The sequence below is a fragment of the Myotis daubentonii genome, chromosome X (genome assembly GCF_963259705.1).
Source record: "Myotis daubentonii chromosome X, mMyoDau2.1, whole genome shotgun sequence".
In the NCBI taxonomy this organism is placed as follows: Eukaryota; Metazoa; Chordata; class Mammalia; order Chiroptera; family Vespertilionidae; genus Myotis; species Myotis daubentonii.
The window spans coordinates 26,198,748-26,218,512 of record NC_081861.1 but is presented as its reverse complement, the minus strand read 5'-3'; the positions used below and the strand labels follow the sequence as shown (position 1 = coordinate 26,218,512).

Genomic DNA, 19,765 nt, shown 5'->3' with positions numbered 1-19,765 from the left:
TTTGTTGAGGATTTTAGCATATATGTTCAAGAAGGATAATTTTCTTTCATTGTGTTGTCTTTATCTGGTTTTGGTGTTAGGGTGATCCTGGCTTCACAGAATGAGCTTGAAAGTGTGCCTTCCTCTTGAATTTTTTGGAATAGTCTGAGGAGGATAGGTTTTAGTTCTTCCTTGAATGTTGGTAAAACTCCCCTGTGAAGCCACCTGGCTCCGGGCTTTTGTTTGCTGGAAGCTTTTTGATGACTGCTTCAATTCCCTCCATAGCTATGGCCCTATTGAGATTTTTAGATTCTTCCTGATTGAGTTTTGGAAGGCTGTATTTTTCTAGGAATATGACCATTTCCTTCATGTTGTCTAGTTTGTTGGAATAGAGCTGTTCATAGTATTTCTTAACATTCCTTTGTAATTCTGTGGGGTCTGTCGTTATTTTGCTTCTTTCATTTCTGATTTTGTTTATTTGGGTCCTCTCTCTTTGCTTCTTGTTGAGCCTGGCTAGAAGTTCATCAATCTTGTTTATCCTTTCAAAGAACCAGCTCTTGGTTTCATTGATCTTTTTCATTTATTTATTTATTTAGGTCTCAATGTCATTTATTTCTGCTCTGATCTTTCTTATCTCCTTCCTTCTGCTCACTCTGGGCTTTGCTTGTTGCTCTCTTCCTAGTTCTTTAAGTTGTAGAGTTAGATGATTTATTACCATTTTTTCTTTTTTTGAGGTAGGCCTGTAGAGATAAAAACTTCCTTCTCAGGACTGCTTTCACTGTGTCCCATAGATTTTGGTTTGTTGTGTTTTTATTATCATTCATTTCCAGGATGTTTTTAATTTCTTCTTTTTTCTCTTTGTTAACCCAATCATTGTTTAATAACATGCTATTCAGCTTCCAAGTGTTTTAATTTTTTTATTGTTTTTATTGGAGTTTATTTCTAATATTATGCCATTGTGATCTGAGAAGATGCTTGATATGATTTCAATCTTCTCAAATTTGGAGAGACTTTGCCTGTGACCCAATATGTGGTCCAGGGGTCCTCAAACTTTTTATACAGGGGGCCAGTTCACTGTCCCTCGACCGTTGGAGGGCCGGACTATAGTTTTAAAAAAAACTATGAACAAATTCCTATGCACACAGCGGTGGCAAAAACACCCGGCGGGTTGGATAAATGTTTTCGGCGGGCCGCATGTGGCCTGCGGGCCCTAGTTTGAGGACCCCTGATTGTGGTCTATCTTTGAAAATGTCCCATGTGCACTTGAGAAGAAGATATATTCCGTGGCTTTGGGGTAAAATTTTCTGAAGAGGAGGTCAATTAAGTCCATCTGATCTAGTGAGTCATTTAGGATTGCTGTTCCTTTGATGATTTTTTTTGTCTAGAGGATTTATCCAGTGATGTCAGTGGTGTATTAAAGTCCCCTACTATGATTGTATTGTTGTTGATCTCTCCCTTGATATCTTCCAGGAGTTTTTTTTATGTATTTGGGTGCTCCTGCATATGGCACATATATGTTTATCAGGTTTATATCAGGTTTATATCCTCTTGTTGTATCGATCCCTTTAGTATTATGAAGTGGCCTTCCTTATTTCTTGTTATGGCCTTCATTTTGAGGTCTATTTTGTCGGATATAAGAATTGTTACCCAGCTTTTTTTTTTTCATTTCCATTTGTCTGGAAGATATTTTTTCCACCCCTTCACTTTCCACCTGTGTGAGTCCCTTGTTCTCATGTGGGTCTCCTATAGACAGCATATATATGGGTCATGCTTTTTTTTCCATTGAGCCACTCAATGTCTTTTGATTGGAGCATTTAGTCCATTTACATTTAAAGTTATTATTGATAGGTACTTGTTTGTAGCCATTTTTTGTGTGTCTGTATTCCTTCTTCCCTTTTTATTTCTTCTTTTTATACCAGTCCCTTTAGCATTTCTTGCATTGCTGGCTTGGTAGTGATAAACTCCCTTAGCCTTTATTTTATCTGTGAAGCTCCTGATTTCCCTTTCAATTTTGATTGATAGTTTTGCTGGATAGAGTGTTCTTGTATTCAGCTCCTTGCTTTGCATCACTTTGTAAATTTCCTTCCATTCTTTTCTGGCCTGATGTGTTTCTGTTGAGAAATCATTTGATAATCAAATGGGAGATCCCTTATATGTAACTTTCTGTCTCTCTCTTGCAGCCTTTAAGATTCTCTCTTTGTCCTGAACGTTTGCCATCGTAATTATGATGTGTCTTAGTTTGGGTCTTTATGGGTTCATCTTGTTTGGGACTTTCTGTGCTTGTGTGATTTTTTTCTTCCCCACATCAGGAAAGTTTTCTGACATTATTTCTTCAAATAGGTTTTCTAACCCTTGTTCCTCTTCCTGTTGTTCTGGCACCCCAATTATTCGTATGTTGCTTCATTTCATGTTGTCCCATAACTCCCTTAGGCTCTCCTCCTATCTTTTAATTTTTTTCTCCATTTGCAGTTCAATTTGGGTGTGTTTTGCTATCCTTTCTTCTAATTCACTAATTCGGTCCTCTGCTTTTCCTACTCTACTCTTGAAACTTTCCATAATGTTTTTCATTGCAGTTATATCACTCTTTATTTCTTCTTGATTCTTACTTAAGTTGTTGACTTCTGGCCACCTCTTCCCAACCTGCTCTTCTCCCCAGCCTCTCCCCAGACTCCACAAGTCGGCACCTCCACCTGCACCTCAGCCACGGGTGTCTGTATTTGAAAGGTCCTATGAACTAGGTTCAGCGAACAAAAACAAAGACCAAAAAGAGGAGAGCCCTAACCAGTTTGGTTCATTGGATGGAGTGTCAGTCTGTGGACTCAAGGGTCCCGGGTTCGATTCAGGTCCAGGGCATGTACCTTGGTTGCAGGCACATCCCCAGTTGGGAGCGTGCAGGAGGCAGCTGATCGATGTTTCTCTCTCATCGATGTTTCTAATTCTCTATCCCTCACCCTTCCTCTCTGTAAAAATCAATAAAAATATATTAAAAAATAAAAGAGAAGAAAGACTGCACCACTGTGAGCCCCTCTCCCTCCAGCATGGCACAGCTTGGGCAGCCATCCAGTCTATCATGGCTGTGGACTCTGATCTAAAATCCCCTGCCACCAGCAGTCCTGCAGACCTCCTTTCCACAGTCAGACACTATGCCTGTCCCAAGGGATGCAGCTTCAGTGGCATGCGGTTTCCCTCTGACCCTCTGGGCTTGGAGGTCTCACAGTTCTCTCCAGCCCAGATCCCTGATTTTACTGCTCTCCAGGCATCCTCTGCCCTTCCCGGCTGCAAATTGTCTCACCAGCTGTGTCTATTTCACCAATTCTGGGTGGATGTTATTTGATTTAGTTGCTCATTCTATCTGCTCTGGGACAAGGCTCGGGACCCGTCCATCTATTCTGCAGCCATTTTGTCTCCTTGAGTTCTTTCTTTTTTACAGTAGCATAGTATTCCATTGTGTAGATGTGCCACAGTTTTTTAATCCACTCACCTGTTGATGGGCACTTAGTCATCCATTTTTAAAAAATAATTATTTTTCAATTACAGTTGACATATAATATTATATTAGTTTCAGGTGTTCAACCCAGTGATTAGACATTATATAACTTACGAAATGATCATCCCAATAAATCTAATACCCATCTGATACCACACATAGCTATTAGAATACTAGAGGACCGGTGCACTGCACCAGAGGGGTCCATCGGCCTGGCTTGTGGGGATTGGGCCGAAACCAGCTCTCTGACATCCCCCCAACGGGTCCCAGATTGTGAGAGGGTGCAGGCCAGGTCGAGTGACCCCACCAGTGCCCAATTGGGGTCAGGGAGGAACCACGGGAGGGCTCCAGGGCATGTCCAGCCCATCTCGCCCAGTCCTGATTGGCCGGACCCTAGCAGCAAGCTAACTTACTGGTCAGAGCATCTACCCTTTAGTGGTCAGTGCGCATCATGGTGACTGGTTGAACAGTCAGACACTTAGCATATTAGGCTTTTATTATATAGGATTATTGACTATGTTCCCTATGCTTTACATCCCCATGACTATTCTGTAACTAATTTGTACTTCCTATTCCCTTCGCCTTTTTCATCCATCCCCTCAACCCTCCTCCTATCTGACACCCAATTTTTTAAATATATATATTTTATTGATTTTTTACAGAGAGGAAGGGAGAAGGATAGAGAGTTAGAAACATCGATGAGAGAGAAACATCAATCAGCTGCCTCCTGCACACCCCTTCCTGGGGATGTGGCCGCAACCAAGGTACATGCCCCTGACCGGAATCGAACCTGGGACCCTTCAGTCTGCAGGCTGACGCTTTATCCACTGAGCCAAACCAGTTAGGGCTGGCACCCAATTTTTAAGTAGTATTTGAGAGACTCAAAGTTTGGTTTAAAATGTCTGACCACTGAAATCAGAGAAATGAAGAGAGGGGAAATATGACTAACAAAGCTGATTGTTGAGAATCCAAAACATAATTTAGAACTTGCCATCATTACCTAGAAATTAGAGGCTTAGTTTTGTTCTCATGTACGTTGTAAAGTCTATTACCTTGGCCTTTCAGGAAAAAGTATTAACACTATTTATTTATTTATTTATTTATGAAATATAATTGATATATAACATTATATTAGTTTCAGGTGTACAACATAATGGTTCAATATTTGTATATATTGTGAAATGGTTACAGTAAGTCCAGTTAATTTTTATTATCATACATAGTTACAATTTTTTTCTTACAATGAGAACTTTTAAGATCTACTCTCTTAGCAACTTTCAAATATGCACCATAGTATTATTAACTATAGTCACTGTGCTCTACTTAACATTTGCGTGATTTATTTATAACCGGGAAGTTGTATTATTTGACCACCTTCAGTCATTTCTCCCACCATCACCTCTGGCAACCATCAATCTGTTCTCTGTATCTATGAGTTCAGTTTTGTTGTTTTTCACATTCTCTATTTGAATAAAGGGAATATGCCATCAACCAGTGACCATGGATTCCCTATCAGGTGGAAATCACTACAGTAGAGTTACCAATATGTAAAAAAATTTCACATGGATCAGTTAGTGTTGTAACATTATATTTTATGTATCTTTGTGGACAAAAGAGAAATATGTAACTTGGAAATTTATTTCATTTAGAATACTAGAAAATACTAGAAAACTACTATATATAATTTTGGTAAATAGTGCCCAAAAAAAGACAATCAAATAAACTCCAATGAAAAGTTCATCTAATATAATCAAAATTTGAGATTCCTAAGAACTGATATAATACATGTGGGTTGCTTGATTTAGATCTTAATATTTGGAACTAGTATAATGTATTATTGTATTTGATTTTCTCTTACAGATGACTTGTTTAAAGTTCACAAGCTTAAGCCAAATCTGAAGTGGCGACAGGCTTTTGATGGCTACTTAAAAACTCTGCCTCCATATTACCTATTAGTATGTATTTATGTGTACATATGTATTAACTCTATCAGTGGTGATTCTTGTCACACACAAAAATGTCAATTAACCAAAAACTTTACCCCTGAAATGAGATAGTTTTTAAATTTATAAATATTTGTGTCCCATTGTTTTTCTCAAATTATGTGTAAGAGCTTGGAGATGTCATAGTGGCACAAAAAGAACTGTTTTGTTTATTTTATTTCCTTTAACTGCCATGGTTATTTTCATAAAGCACATCTGTATTTCTCATATTAAAAATTAACCTTATGAAGTTGTAATTTTGGAATTTAAGAATAGGTCTGGATTCATGTGTTATATCAACTTCCCTTTTTAACTCTAGAAATTATCCATGTGGAGTTTCCCTCTGAAATTTTTTTCTGAAGACATTATATTTACTTACTGCATCAAGTAGAGACACTGATGCAGAGGCGGGTTGGGGGGGGGGATCCAAAAAAAGTAAAAAAAAATTACTTGGCCTCATTTGGATTTTTACAGTTTGAGAAACATATTCATGATGATTTTGAACTGGCTACATAATCTAAATCAAGAGTTATCCAAATCATTTCAGAGGTAGATGTGGAAAACTTTAAGTCAAGTTTCTAGAGGTGAAAAGGCAGAACCATGGTATCTGGTGTCACTGGGAGGAGAAATTGGGTGTGTTATTATTTACCATGGCAGGAATGGGGTGCACAATAAATTGGAATATGAAATAATTTTATGACTTGAGAATTAAGACTAAAAGCAATTTACCTAATTGAATTTGTTACTTGCTCTTCTTATCCCACTCTCTTCTATTTTTTTTTTTTTTTTTACTTTCTGCTCCTTACTTCTCTGCTATTTTCATTGCCACTTTTTAATGTTCCATGTTTGGTTTTATGTGCAGCACCTTGACTTCTAAGAAATGAATCATGTCCCTTTGCCCCTTATAACTGAACTTTGAGTATTTTAAGATTTATTCTATTCTTACTGTTGTGTATTTTGTTTCCTTATAGCCATTAAAGAAAGCACTAAGGATGATGGGAGCTCCAAATCTGATATCAGATAATTTAGATTGTGGACTTAGTTACAGTGTTATCTCTTACCTTAAAAAACTCAGCCAACAGGTAGTATTGGTAAAAACAAACAAACAAAAATCCTTTGCCCTCAGAAGTGCATTTCCTTATTCTCTAGTGTAACTGTAATTTTTCAAATTAAATGTGTATATATTTCTACACTTTATGGATTAGTACTACTAATGTGATTCTCTATGGCTTCTAGCTTCACCATTAAACTGCAATGAAAGGTCTGTCAGTATCATCTGATGCTGTGCCATTTCTCCTTATGCTTGCCAGTTTGTTCTATCCACAAGCTGGTTGATATTTTGTGGCCTTAGAGGGGCAGAGGCTTAATAGATTTCATGGGTCACATTTTGCCTATTCTCAACTTAGGTTCTCCTCAAATCACATTGGGGTAGAGCATCCCTGTTTTTAGGTCAGCACATTGAGGCATGGTGTGATTAAATGACTTGCCAGAAATTAGTTTTGAGGCAGTAAATATCCATATGCTTTTTCTTGGAGAGGGGGAGATGAGACCAGTGTTCCTCATACTAGAGGGTGATAGGCCCCAAGGGGACCTGAAGAGTGGAGTTCAATCTCCTCTCTTCTTGCCCTCCATCTGTTACTTTATACCCACACCTCATTTATCATTATTCACCTTGTCCCTTGCCTGCCCCTCTCTATTAGTACCTCATCTTCCACTCACCCCTACTTATCATACTTCTCCTCTACCTAGCCCATTCTTGCAGGGTGGAAATGTTTGAGAACTACTGAGTTAGAGCTTTACTGCCATACAAATGTGTTATGTTATATGACAAATTTATGGAGCAGCTTTATTTTCTTATGCACAAATGTATTCCCAGGTAGGGAACAGTAGTAGCGTTTGCAGTGACTACTTCAAGTTCAATATATTTGGAAGTTAGACCTTTAAAAAAAAGAAAATAGTAAGCAAAAAAGTAAAAGTTTTCACTAAAGACCCAAAATGCCTCCACAATTTGGGATGCTGACACACCTTGTAGGAACTGGCAAAAAACTTTATGTTCTGGAGTTTGCCAGCTCTCACCAGTCCAGTGTGCTCATAAATACAAAGAAAGAAAAAGCAAACCCAGATTTCTGGTCTATCAAGTGTGCCCTTAACCCCTTTTCCTTTCTGCTGATATTTTTTCCTTGTTAATGTTTTTTTATGAGTTATTTATTTATTTATTTATTGCTCTATTGATTTGTATATTTTTATTTGATGTTTACCTTAGGCCTTTAAGGCTGTGTCAGCAGGATGTGGCCACTAGGAAGAATAGTAAACAGAGTTCAAAGTCATGCAAGTTCTGGGGCCTTCTGGAATATATTATTTGTGTAGTTTTATACATGAGCTTTCAGGATCATTTATGGAAACAGACACTTCCTTTACTCTTATCCCTTTTTTAATGACTTAATTTTTTTAAATAAACATACTTAATTCTAACAATTAGGGAAAATTAATGAATATCTCTAACCAAACCACACAAAAATAAAAATTATTTTGAGCTTACTGGACATTGGTGGTATTCCATCTTTTAGAGAAAAATAAAAGGTCATTACTAATTTAAAATAGCTCTACTAATTTAATAACTGTTACTTGTTTCTTGAACTATCTCAAATATATCACAAAATATGCCCAATATATTGTTATAATACAGTCAAGCACTATTTATCAATATGGTATAATAGTGTTTAGTAAGAATATTCTTTTGTTGTAAGTTAGTAAGAAACATTTAGCACATATTGCAAAGTAATACTTGGTAATATTTGTTAAATTAAGCATTAATTTTTTGCATGGTTCAATATTAAAACTAAATTGTGTCTTTTTTCAAATACCAATCTATGGAATCTGAGTTTTAGCACTAGTTTACATTTATAAATACAGAGTCCAAAATGAGTATGTAGACTAGATTTTACAATAACAAAATGTGATTTTAAATGTCTATGAATGTAATTTTTATCCATGGTTTCCATTCCCTCCATAATTCAATCATAGTTTTGAAATAAGACAAGATGAAAAAATGTATTAAGTTATTTGTCTTTCTAGCCCCCCCCCCCTCTGTTTGCAGTGGTAGTACAGAGAAGCACAGGAAAATGTTTAATTACCCGTTTTTCTGTGATTTACAATTAAAAATTGTTCTGTGGGGTTCTTAAAGTATTATCTTTCTTAAGTAGTAAAAATGACAGTGATAATACAGATCTTTTTATAACATACTATGTACTTTCATTTTAGACCAAACTAGAGTCAGAACGAATTCTAGCATCAGTGGGGAAGAAACCTCCCCAGGAAATTGGAATCAAAGTGAAAAATCATTCTGGAGGTGGTATGTCCTTGACTCACAATAAAAATTTCCGAAAACTATTGAAAGAAATCATAGGGGAAACTTCGTCAAGACTGGCTGAATTGAATACCAAAGAATTTGCTGGCTTTCAAGTAGGGCTCTTAAACAAGGTAAATTATGGCATAAATAGTTTGTGTTTGAACTTGTCTGACACATTTGTGTTTCTCATATTACTTCAGTTTTGAAATAATTGCAATGCTGTTTTGGATCTTATATTTATTGATGGACCAGTTTAGGAATTATCCTGCCAGCAGACACTGATATGGAATTAAATGTGCAAGATATGTTTAGGGGGTAATGTCTGTGAAAGGTAAAGAGGAGAGGGAATAGTAGTAAGCACAGAGATACTTCAGATTACACTGCTGACCTAGCACCTGTGAGAAGAAGGGGGAAAGGAAAGGAGAAATGGTTATGAAGAGCCTCAGACATTCGGTATAGTTGGGAAGAAGTCTTGACCAGCCCAACAAGGACCTCTGGCACCAAGATTTCCCATAGAGGAGGTCCACATTGGGCAGAACTGGCCAAGGCCTAATATCCCCCATAATTCTCAGTCATTGGCAGGGAGTAACCTGGGAAGAGCATGGCCTCAGCTCAAATGCTGCAGCAGAGCCCTAAGCCCCACTAACGGCACTCTTCTCAGCAGCCATTGCTTCCTGGGGGTAGATCCTAGCAGCTCACCTCCATGGTGCCAGAGGAACGCATCTATATTTTAAGCAGTGGGCCTGCAAGGCTGCCACAGGAATAAATCTCAGGATTTGATGTTTTAAATGACACACTTGAAAAATAATATTCCCAGTGGTTTTGAATACTTTGCGGGTGTATTAGAATTCAGAACAAGGCCAGCAAGTATAAATTTTCCACTGGGAAAATTCTACTGTAGTCAATTTTAGTGAATGTAGAGTCCTTTACTAAGATTTTAAGAGGGTTAAGAATTGTATTTCTATATTAAAAGTCTCAGGAATAACTAAAATTATTTGTTTCATTTCAAATAGGATTTGAAACCTCAGACATATAGAAATGCTTATGATATTTCACGTAGAGGTCTTTTAGACCAGTTAACCAGAATGAGATCCAATCTGTTGAAAACACACAATTTTATTGTTGGACAAGATGAAGGTAAATGAACACAAAAGTCATTTTTGTTGATTAAGAAAATGTCAAGGCTGATGTAAATGAAGGTGTTTATTATATATAACTAGAGGCCCTGTGCACGACATTCGTGCACTTGGGGGGGGGTCCCTCAGCCTGGCCTGCGCCCTCTTGCAGTCTGGGACCCTTCGGGGGATGTCCAACTGCCTGCAGTCGGACATCCCCCAAGGGGTATTAGCGCTGCTATGGAGGCAGGCCAGGCTCCCACCACCACCGCTGCACTTGCCAGCCGTGAGCCTGGCTTCTGGCTGAGCAGCAATCCACCTGTGGGAGCGCACTGACCACCAGAGAGCAGCTCCTGCGTTGAGCATCTGCCCCCTGGTGGTCAGTGCGCATCTTAGCAACTGGTCATTTGGTTGATTTGCACATTATGGTTTTATTATATAGGATTAGAGAGGTTATTTTTGCAATATTTTAATGTTTAGAATGCCTATTTTCACCAAATCCTATATCTATCCATGCACAACTTTACTGTTCCCAGGTTTAAGGAAAAGTGTACATTAGTCAGTGCATATATTACATTCCATGCTTTAGCTCCTACAAGCCTCAGAATAACCCCATGAAATAGATGGGGTTATTTTATAGATATGAGAACTACAAGTGAGTATTTTAGTAGTTTGCCCAGGGTTAGTGAGTTGGAAAGTGGTAGACCCTCATTCTGTCAGATTTCAGAAATTGCATGCCCCAATACTATGTCACCCATCCTACTGTGATGATTCAATCCATAATTCCTCGGTTACATGAAAAGAATGAACCAGATAGTGTCCATGTTAATTGGTGACAATGTATAATTCTCTTATACTCCATTTTATTCATTTCAAACAGGGTCACTTTTCCATTTAAATGTACAAATCTTAGCCTGGCCAACCTCTGGAAATTATACACCAAGTTTTGTGGGGAGGGAAGGACTTTTCTATGAAGAGAGCCTGCAGTTGTAATCAAATTATCCAAGAGGGTAAGACCCACAAACAAAGGTTCTCTGGATGATAAGAAAAAACCATGGAGCCTAGGCTCTTGGAAACACAGAACAAATATGGTGTTTTGAGTTGAAATGGTGGTATAAGAGATGTCAGCACATTGTCAGACCTGGTTTGAAAGGTAAGGTAGTCATTCTTGAACTAGTGATTTGAGATTTTAGGCAGTAATGATGGCAGAGTAGTAATGAATGGAATGAACAGAGATGATTTTAGGTCCTAGAATGCTAGATTCGAGCTTTTAGACTATCGGATCCAACATACATATTGCTAAGCAGACTATGATCATGTCCTCTCAGAAGGACCATACACTTAAGCCATATAGCATCTTGTTTCTTTTATGGTAATTTTGTAGATTCCCTTCATAGTGTTCCAGTCGCACAAATGGGCAACTATCAGGAATATCTAAAGACATTGGCTTCTCCACTTCGAGAGATTGATCCAGATCAACCCAAAAGACTACATACTTTTGGCAATCCATTTAAACAAGATAAAAAGGTAGAATACCTATTTTTTTATCTGCCTAAACTGTGCTATTCTTGCTATAATTCATTTCTTCTTGATAAGATGAATTACAAAGCAGAGAGTCTCCTGTTAATTTAAAAGATAAAATAAGACTCTGAGGCTCTCTGTGAATGGAAAGTAGAAACCTCCTGATGTAAGATTGTTTAGGTTGAAGAAAATAATAGCTGACATCTATTGAGTACCTGGTAGGAGCTGGTGTTTGAAATGATCATATTTAATGTTGACAACTGTTCTGCAGATTAGTATTACTATCTGTCCTTTAATAAGAAGAAATCAAAGTTCATAGTGGTAAAATGGTTTACCCTAACCATTTTAAGTGACACAGCTAATAAGAGGCAGGATTTAAACCCCTATCTTTCCAGTTCCAGAGTCTGTATTTTTTCCCACTTCCACATACTAATTCATTTAATATTGAGATTACCACTTACTTCCTTTGTTTCCATAATTCAGATGTCTAGTGTTCTATCTAGAAGATAGTGGTGAATTACTCCTCTTGAAACATGAAGTACAGGGTGACGTTGTTTTATTTGGATTGTCCTTCTAGATATCTAAATATGAGGGGTAGGGTGTATGTGAGAGAGATTGACCATAAAAGCCACTGTGTGTTTATTCCCATTTTGATTGCTGAGAATTGCACATTTTTCAAGCTTTCTGCTTAATTGTGATTGTATTTCGCTTGATCTTGGGGCAACACTATAAACATTGTTTTACTGGTTTTAGAAAGAGGAAGGGAGAGGGAGAGAGATAGAAACATAGATGAGAGATAAACATTGATGGCTGCCTCCTGCATGACCCCCACTGGGGATTGATCCCACAACCCAGGCATGTGCCCTGTCCTGGAATCTAACTAGGGACCTCCTGGTGCATGGGATAACTCTCAACCAACTGAGCCACACCAGCTGGGCAACACCTTATATTTTAGTCTCCTCCTTGTTTCACTTAGACTGGATTAAAATTGAGTAGCATCTTCTAAGAACAGAGCCTGTGTGGGGCATGATAAATCTTTGGCCCATGATTAAGACCTATATTGATGATGTAATACATGATTGTATATGCATATGAAGAGTGCTTCCAGTGTTGTCTTTAATGGAATATGTTCATTGATGTTTTTTAGGGAATGATGATAGATGAAGCAGATGAGTTTGTAACAGGGCCACAAAACAAAGTGAAACGTCCTGGAGAACCCAACAGCCCTCTGTCATCTAAGAGAAGGCGGAGTATGTCCCTGCTGTTGAGGAAACCACAAACACCACCTACTGTAACTAACCATGTGGGCGGAAAGGGACCACCCTCAGCCTCGTGGTTCCCATCTTATCCAAACCTCATAAAACCCACTCTTGTACATACAGGTATAGAGTAGTGGCTGTGATTTCCTTATGTCTCCTACAGGACTAGGACACTAAATAATTTTATTTTTCTTTGTATTCATTTCTTTTGTATTCAGTTTTGTTCATTAAGTAAACCAATATGAAATCATCAATGTGGTAGGTACAGAGAACCCAGGAAGCAGAGACCCTATTTCAAGGATCTCAATTTCTATGAGGGGGAAAAGATCCATACTTACATAGTAATTAACTATGTAAATTAGAATGGAGAGATGTGACCATGTTTGTCTTGCCAACACAAGGTATAATGAGGTGCAAATATTTGGAGTTGCTGTTCTAGTCAGAATGATAGAGCAGGTTCCTGAGGCACTAGGAACAAATGACCTCATAAGAATATGGATCTGCACTTGCTCTCTATGTCCTTCCTCATCTCCTCTTTTTGCTTTAATCTGGTGCACTCTGGCTCTGTCTCCTCCACTCCACTAAAACAGGCCTCATCAAGGGCCCTGGTGTCTGCCACACATTGCCATTATTTCTTACATCATTTGATACAGTTGTTCACTCCCTCCTCCATGGAAACTTTTTGGGTTCCCACCACCAACTACTGGGTCTTTCCTCGATTCATAACAACTTCTTTTTATACCCTTTTCTGATTTCTCCCCTTCTTTGTGAGTTCACTGAACCAGATCAGAAAGAGGGGCACCTTTAAGTAGTGTAGGGACCCAAAGCTCAATTCTTTAAAAAAAAAATCTTTATTGTTGAAAGTATTACATATCTCTCCTTTTTCCTCCATTGACCTCTCTCCACCCGCTCCCGCCGTCCCCACCCCAGCACATGCCACACACACCCCCCTATAGTCTGTGTCCATTGGTTGTGCTCATGTGCCAAAGCTCAATTTTGGACCCTCTCCTCTTCACTGCACTCTCCCTAGGTGGGAATGCAGACTGGTCCCTAGGTAATTTCATGCAGTCTTGGGGCTTTAAATAAGATTCACATTTCAACAACTCAGATATCTATACCTCTAGACTACATCTTGCTCTAAACTCCAGACTCAAATTTAACTGTGGACACAGTATCTCCACTTACGTGACTAATGGACATATAAAACTCGGCAGGTTTCATTTGTTTCAACTGAACTCCTGCCTGACCTTCCCGCTCTCTGAAACAGCTCTACCTGCAGCCATCCCCAGTGCAGCTAAGGACACCATCCAGCAGTGTGTTTGTAAAGCTGTGATAGTCCACTCTCCATGTGTGTAGGGCTTGGGAGGATGGAGAAGCCCTGGATCACAGTGTTTACAGGTTTCCACAGTATAAATAATGCTAACATTATCGGTGTCGAGCTATCAATGTGAGGTCACTGAACCAGATCAGGAAGAGGTGCACATAATCCAGTTTCTTGAGCAGTTGTGCACCAGCAGCTGCACACCCCTGGCACAGAAAAACCAGAATCACCATGATTTCTCTTTTATTCTTCTCTCACTTCCATCTGTGAGCAGGTCTAGGCAACTTGATGACCAATATAATTATTGCATCCGACACTTCTCTGTCCCTCAGTCTATGATACCATCTCTGTCAGTCACCAAGTTACTACAATAGCTTCTTATTTGATTACCAGGCTGCCCACCTCCTCCTCATCTGACCTGCAGCCAAAGTGATCATGTCAACATGGAAATCAGACAATGCTATGTCCATCCTGAAAACTCATTATCAGCTTTCCTATGTACTCACAACAGATTCTCAACTCCCAACTCTAGTCTACAAGATCTTCACAACCTGGCCCTGCCACCCTCTTTTTTAAATTGAATTTATTGGGGTGACATTGGTTAATAGAGTTAAATAGATTTCTATAATTCTATAATACATTATCTATAATAATAAAAGCATAATATGCTAATTAGACCGGACAGCTGACCTGGACATCATTCCAGACATCCTTCTGGATGAAGCTGTGGCAGTGGGGGCCAAGGCAGAGGTGGTTAGAGGCAATCAAGCAGGCAGGTGAGCAGTTAGGGGCGATCAGGCAGGCAGGCAGAGTGGTTAGGGGTGATCACACAGGCAGATGAGCAGTTAGGGGTGATCAGGCAGACATGCAGAGTGGTTAGAGGTGATCAGGCAGGCAGGTGAATGGTTAGGGGTGATCAGGCAGCAGGTGAGCAGTTAGGGGTGATCAGACAGGCAGGCAGAGGCGGTTAGGGGTGATCAGGCAGGCAAGCAAGTGGTTAGAGGTGATCAGGCAGTCAGGAAAGCAGTTAGGGGCGATCAGGCAGGCAGGCAGGCAGATTGATTAGGGTCAATCAGGCAGGCAGGCAGAGTAGTTTGGGGCGATCAGGCAGGAGTCCCAGATTGTGAGAGGGTGCAGGCCAGGCTGAGGGACCCCCCCACCTCGTGCACAAATTTTGTGCATCAGACCTCTAGCCTGTAATAAAAATGTAATATGCTAATTAGACCAGATGTTTTTCTGGATGAAGCTGGGGCTGCAAGGGAAGCCTGGGTCCTGGGTGCCAGAGGGAAGCCAGTGCCAGCAGCTGGGGGAAGGAAGGCTTACTCTTGCACAAATTTCTGCATCGGACCTCTAGTATATTATATTGTGTGTTCACCACCCAACGTCAAGTCTCCTTCCATCATCATTTATCCTCCCTTTACTCTCTCCTGCGATCCTCTGTTAACACATGTCCTATCTGTCTCCTTGTTCTCTCTGCCTCTGTCCTTTACTCTATGGTCCTGGATTGAACCCTCCTAGGGGGCCTGCACTTGCCCTGCTGCAGCCTGGCACTTCCTCTGCATGTGTACAGGGCAGGCTGTTTTTCCTCCTCCAGGCTCTGTTCGAAAGGCCTTGCCTGACCACCCCCATCCATTGAGGACCCCCCCTTCTGCTGTCTGTCACATCCATGCTTTCTTCTCCCTAACATAAATTCAAACTGTCATTTCATTTGCTCATTATGCCCTTACTGTCTGACTTTCCTATCAGAATGTAGCTTCCATAAGGGTAGGGACTGTTTCTGTCTGTCTTAACTGCTGATCCCCATATCCTGGCATGATGCCTGGCACAGGGGAGGATGAGAAAATGGAGTAGGGGGTGTCAGATTTGGACTAAATAGAAATTCCCTTTTCTGAGACAGAAAAATAGGTGAGGAAGATCATATGCTGACTGGGATTTTTGGTTATGGAGTACATTTAGAGCCCTCATACCTCTGTTTTCTTAGCTATTTTGAGATGGAGAGGAGGGAGGATGAAAGGGACCCACATAGTTTGGTGTCAAGCTTAGTAAAGCATGACATTTTATAGGTAAATTACAGAAATCATGACATCATGAGTCTTGCTGATTTTCCGCTTATAAAGCATAAGCTGCCACTAAACCACGAGTGCCAGGGAGCTGAGAATATTAGTTGTACTGTCTTACTTAATTTCCATATGTAATCATAGTGCCATGAAGAAAATAAAGTGGATTAGCTGTATTATCTTCCTGAGTTCAATTTGAGGGGTCTCAGGCTCCATTTGGTAACATCTTCTTGCTTTATGAAACAACTAATTTCCTCAAAACTGAGGAGCACTGGGATCTACCTGTGGAGCTGATATAATACACCTACCTCACATCTCAGCTTCTTTAATTTTTTTTTAGATGCTACTGTCACTCACGATGTTCATGAGGAGAAGATGGAAAATGGTCAAATCCTACCTGATGGCTTCTTGTCAAAATCTGCTGCACCAGAGCTTATGAATATGACAGGAGATGGTATTCCACCCAACCGATTGGATTCTCTGTCTGATGACTTTACTAGTCTAAGGAAAGATATTCTGATTAACAAACCTGGTAGTAATGCTCTTGTTGGAGGAACCAAAAACTGCAGTGTCCCCGCAGATGATCAGAAAGTCTCAGTAACAACTTTCAGAACTGTGCCAAATACATTGCAGATAACTCCTGCTATGGCACAAGGAATCAATGCTGATATAAAACATCAGTTAATGAAAGAAGTTCGAAAATTTGGACGAAGTAAGTAGTGAAAGAACATCTATGAATCATATAATGGGAGGTCCCTCTCATTGTAAAATTCAGAGTAGATTCAAGCTCTCTTGCGGTGCATTTTGGGGAGGCATTGGGTTTTCACATAATTTAAAGTGATTCCTCTTGCTTTGACTTAAAAGATGCAATACACCTTTCTCTCTTTCCCTACCTTACTTATTGTAATAGTTTCCTTTTGCTGCTATAACAAGTTACCACAGACTTTGTGACTTAAAACTATATTATCTTACAGTTGTGAGATAATTTTCACTGGGCTAACATGGAGGTGTTGGAAGGCCAGGATTCCTTCTGGAGCATCTAAAAAGAATCTGTTTTCTTAACTTTTCAAATTTCTATAGGCTGCCTGTGTTCTTTAAATCATGGCCCCTTCCTCCACCTTCAAACCTCTATCCTCTGCTACCATCCTTACATCTTTTCTCTCTGACTCTAACTCTGCTGCCTTCCTTTTAGAAGGATGTCTGTAATTATTTGGGCCTACATGCACAAACCTGGGTAATCTCCTCATCTCAAGATCCAACACTTAATTACATCTTCAAAATAAAGTCCCTTTTACCATATAAGGTAACATAGTCAGAGGTTTGGGGATTAGGACATGGGCAGTGTTGGTGACCATTAGTCAGCCTACCACATTTTATTAGTGTTTATAAGTGTTTCCTTAGTAGATATGCACAGATGGTTTGATTTGAATGTTTAAAAACAAACTATATATAACTTCTACCCATGAAGAATGATTGCTTAAGGATGTGTAAAGATTGAATTTTATTTTCCATTCACATTTTTTTAATACTAAAGTTTTTTTTAATATCTTCAGAGTATGAAAGAATTTTCATTTTGCTCGAAGGAGTGCAAGGACCTCTTGCAGTCAAGAAACAATTTGTTGAATTTACCATCAAGGAAGCTGCAAGGTGGGTGTAAAGAGGAGCTTGTTCTTTTTTTTAAGCTCTAGGGCCCAATACAGGACTGGGGGAGGAATAGGCTCTGCCCTGCTTTGTTCAAACCCTGGCTCTCACTCATGGTTGAATCTCTTCAGAGGCATTTAGATATATGAGTCTAACTCATTCATCCCATTCTGTGGAGCTTTATAGGCTCACCACAGTCTGAAGTGGGCTTGGGTGCTAAGTGGCACTGTTAGCACTTGCTAAACCCTATCTTTACATGAGGAGACATTTCTATTCTGTGTCAATTGTCAGTTCCAATTGTATCTGGCATAGTGCCTTGCATATCATAGTGCTTTAAGTATCTACTGGTTAATAACATTTATCTTTATTTTTAGGTTTAAAAGGCGAGTCTTAATCCAGTACCTCGAGAAGGCACTAGAAAAAATAGATTCCCACCACCTTCTTAACAACGTTAATCACATCAACAGCAGATCTTCATGTTAATGCAAAGATGAAGGAGAAAGAAAGGACAAGTTTTCTGTGCTGTAGGATGGAACAGGATATTGTTGAAGCTTCCTAGAATGCTTTAGTCAAGGGAATTGCCTTCCACAAGCTAAGAAAAAGCTGTGGAAATTTTTATATTTTATGAATTTCTAGCAGTAAAAGCTGGCTTTTGTCCTAAGACTTTTCTCTGAAAGTATTAATTTGTGTTGTTTCTTTTCCCAATTGAGGAAGGTAATGCTATTAATGCAGCGGGTTAAATTCAGTAAATACTGCCGCCCCTACCACAGGTGATAAGGGTTCACTCATCTGGGCATTTCCAGAGTGACTAGGGCCCACATGGAAATAGAGCACTACTTGGTGCTCTTATGTCCTTTAGAAAGAATAGATGTTCAGAGTCCAACTGGTAATCTTGTGTCTGCTGAACAATGTTTTCAACAATTTCCAGCTGTGCCTTTTAAACAGTGACATATTCAGGACAGTTTGAATCAAAGAGTAAAAAAGCTGCTATTTGGGTAATTTATTTCTCTGTGGGAGGGGGGCAGGGAGAGTCACCAAACAATCTACCTCCAACTCTCTTCTATTTTGTCTAGAGACATTACAAAGTGCACCTGAGGCTGCCCCAACCCCTGACATTTGTTCTTGCATGTGATGACAGTAAGTCTTCAGGTGGACTTGTGCATTTTGTGCTTTGAAAGCACTAAGGGGAAATTATGTATTATTTCCTTTAATATTTATATAAAGGTTTATATGGAGCAGTATTGTTATGTTTGTATTAATTTGCAAAAATTATGCATACAAAGAGATTTTGACTTTGAATATATGAAATAAATCATTTTATTGATTTTCACAAGTTTATTCATGCTAGAGAAATTTTTAGTTTTGTCTTTCTTGTGATTTGTTATTCCTTTCAGAAAAAAGTGCAGTTCAATTAAGATGTTAACATAAGGATTTAAACTTCAAATGTCACTCACAGAACTGAATGATGTTGGTGCAAATGGTTTAGAGTACTCTGGAGGTCAATCCCTCTCCAGAAACACTAAAAACACTGGGGAGCAGGGAGATCTGTCAGAATCAATTTTATTGGAACTCTGGAAGATAGTCAAAAGTTCCTAGCATCCAAACAAATGCTGAATCAGGAGAAAGGCCATTGAAACATGATAGGAGAGTCTTATGGCATTTTCACTTGTTCTTGCCCCATTCCCCTCCCTGGCATAGCAGTGGTCTTGAAGACGGCAGCCTGCATTCCAAATGTGGGTCCCTGGTTCTTCTGGGAGAAGCGCGGACCTTATTCCCAAGGAATTATGTTTGTTTGAACCTATCTCGGGGGCTCCCTGAAGGTTTGACAAAGGGGGATTGATTGCTTTTGTTTCGCCTAACTTCAAACTCTCTTAAGGTGGAACATCAGCTATATGGAGAATGGTCCTCAAAAATATTGAAAGGCAAGTGAACAAGCTGCTGCTGTTTATAAAAAAACAGTAGACATGCCAAAATCCTCAAAGAAAAAATTGGGGAGTGAGATACTTTGGAGAATAAGGGCTTTGAAATACTCCCATGTACCAGTATACCTGGGT

General features: G+C 39.4%; 1 protein-coding gene across 10 annotated transcripts in view; it reads left to right on the top strand.

Moving 5' to 3' along the window:
- The window catches only part of LOC132225091 (integrator complex subunit 6-like), a 69,635-nt gene extending 50,591 nt beyond the window's left edge, over positions 1 to 19,044 (top strand). For 4 of the 10 annotated variants that reach the window (XM_059680304.1, XM_059680306.1, XM_059680308.1 and 1 more), the window contains 9 exons: positions 5,327 to 5,421; positions 6,420 to 6,530; positions 8,710 to 8,928; positions 9,811 to 9,934; positions 11,297 to 11,439; positions 12,581 to 12,815; positions 16,411 to 16,782; positions 17,624 to 17,717; positions 18,086 to 19,044. In XM_059680304.1, the coding sequence (XP_059536287.1) occupies positions 5,327 to 5,421; positions 6,420 to 6,530; positions 8,710 to 8,928; positions 9,811 to 9,934; positions 11,297 to 11,439; positions 12,581 to 12,815; positions 16,411 to 16,782; positions 17,624 to 17,717; positions 18,086 to 18,194 (1,502 nt within the window). In that variant the 3' untranslated portion in view covers positions 18,195 to 19,044. Of the gene's footprint in view, positions 1 to 5,326; positions 5,422 to 6,419; positions 6,531 to 8,709; positions 8,929 to 9,810; positions 9,935 to 11,296; positions 11,440 to 12,580; positions 12,816 to 16,410; positions 16,783 to 17,623; positions 17,718 to 18,085 lie in introns of those variants that run through there. The other 6 variants (XM_059680309.1, XM_059680310.1, XM_059680307.1 and 3 more) reach the window with 6 other exon arrangements.
- The last annotated feature ends 721 nt before the right edge of the window (positions 19,045 to 19,765 follow it).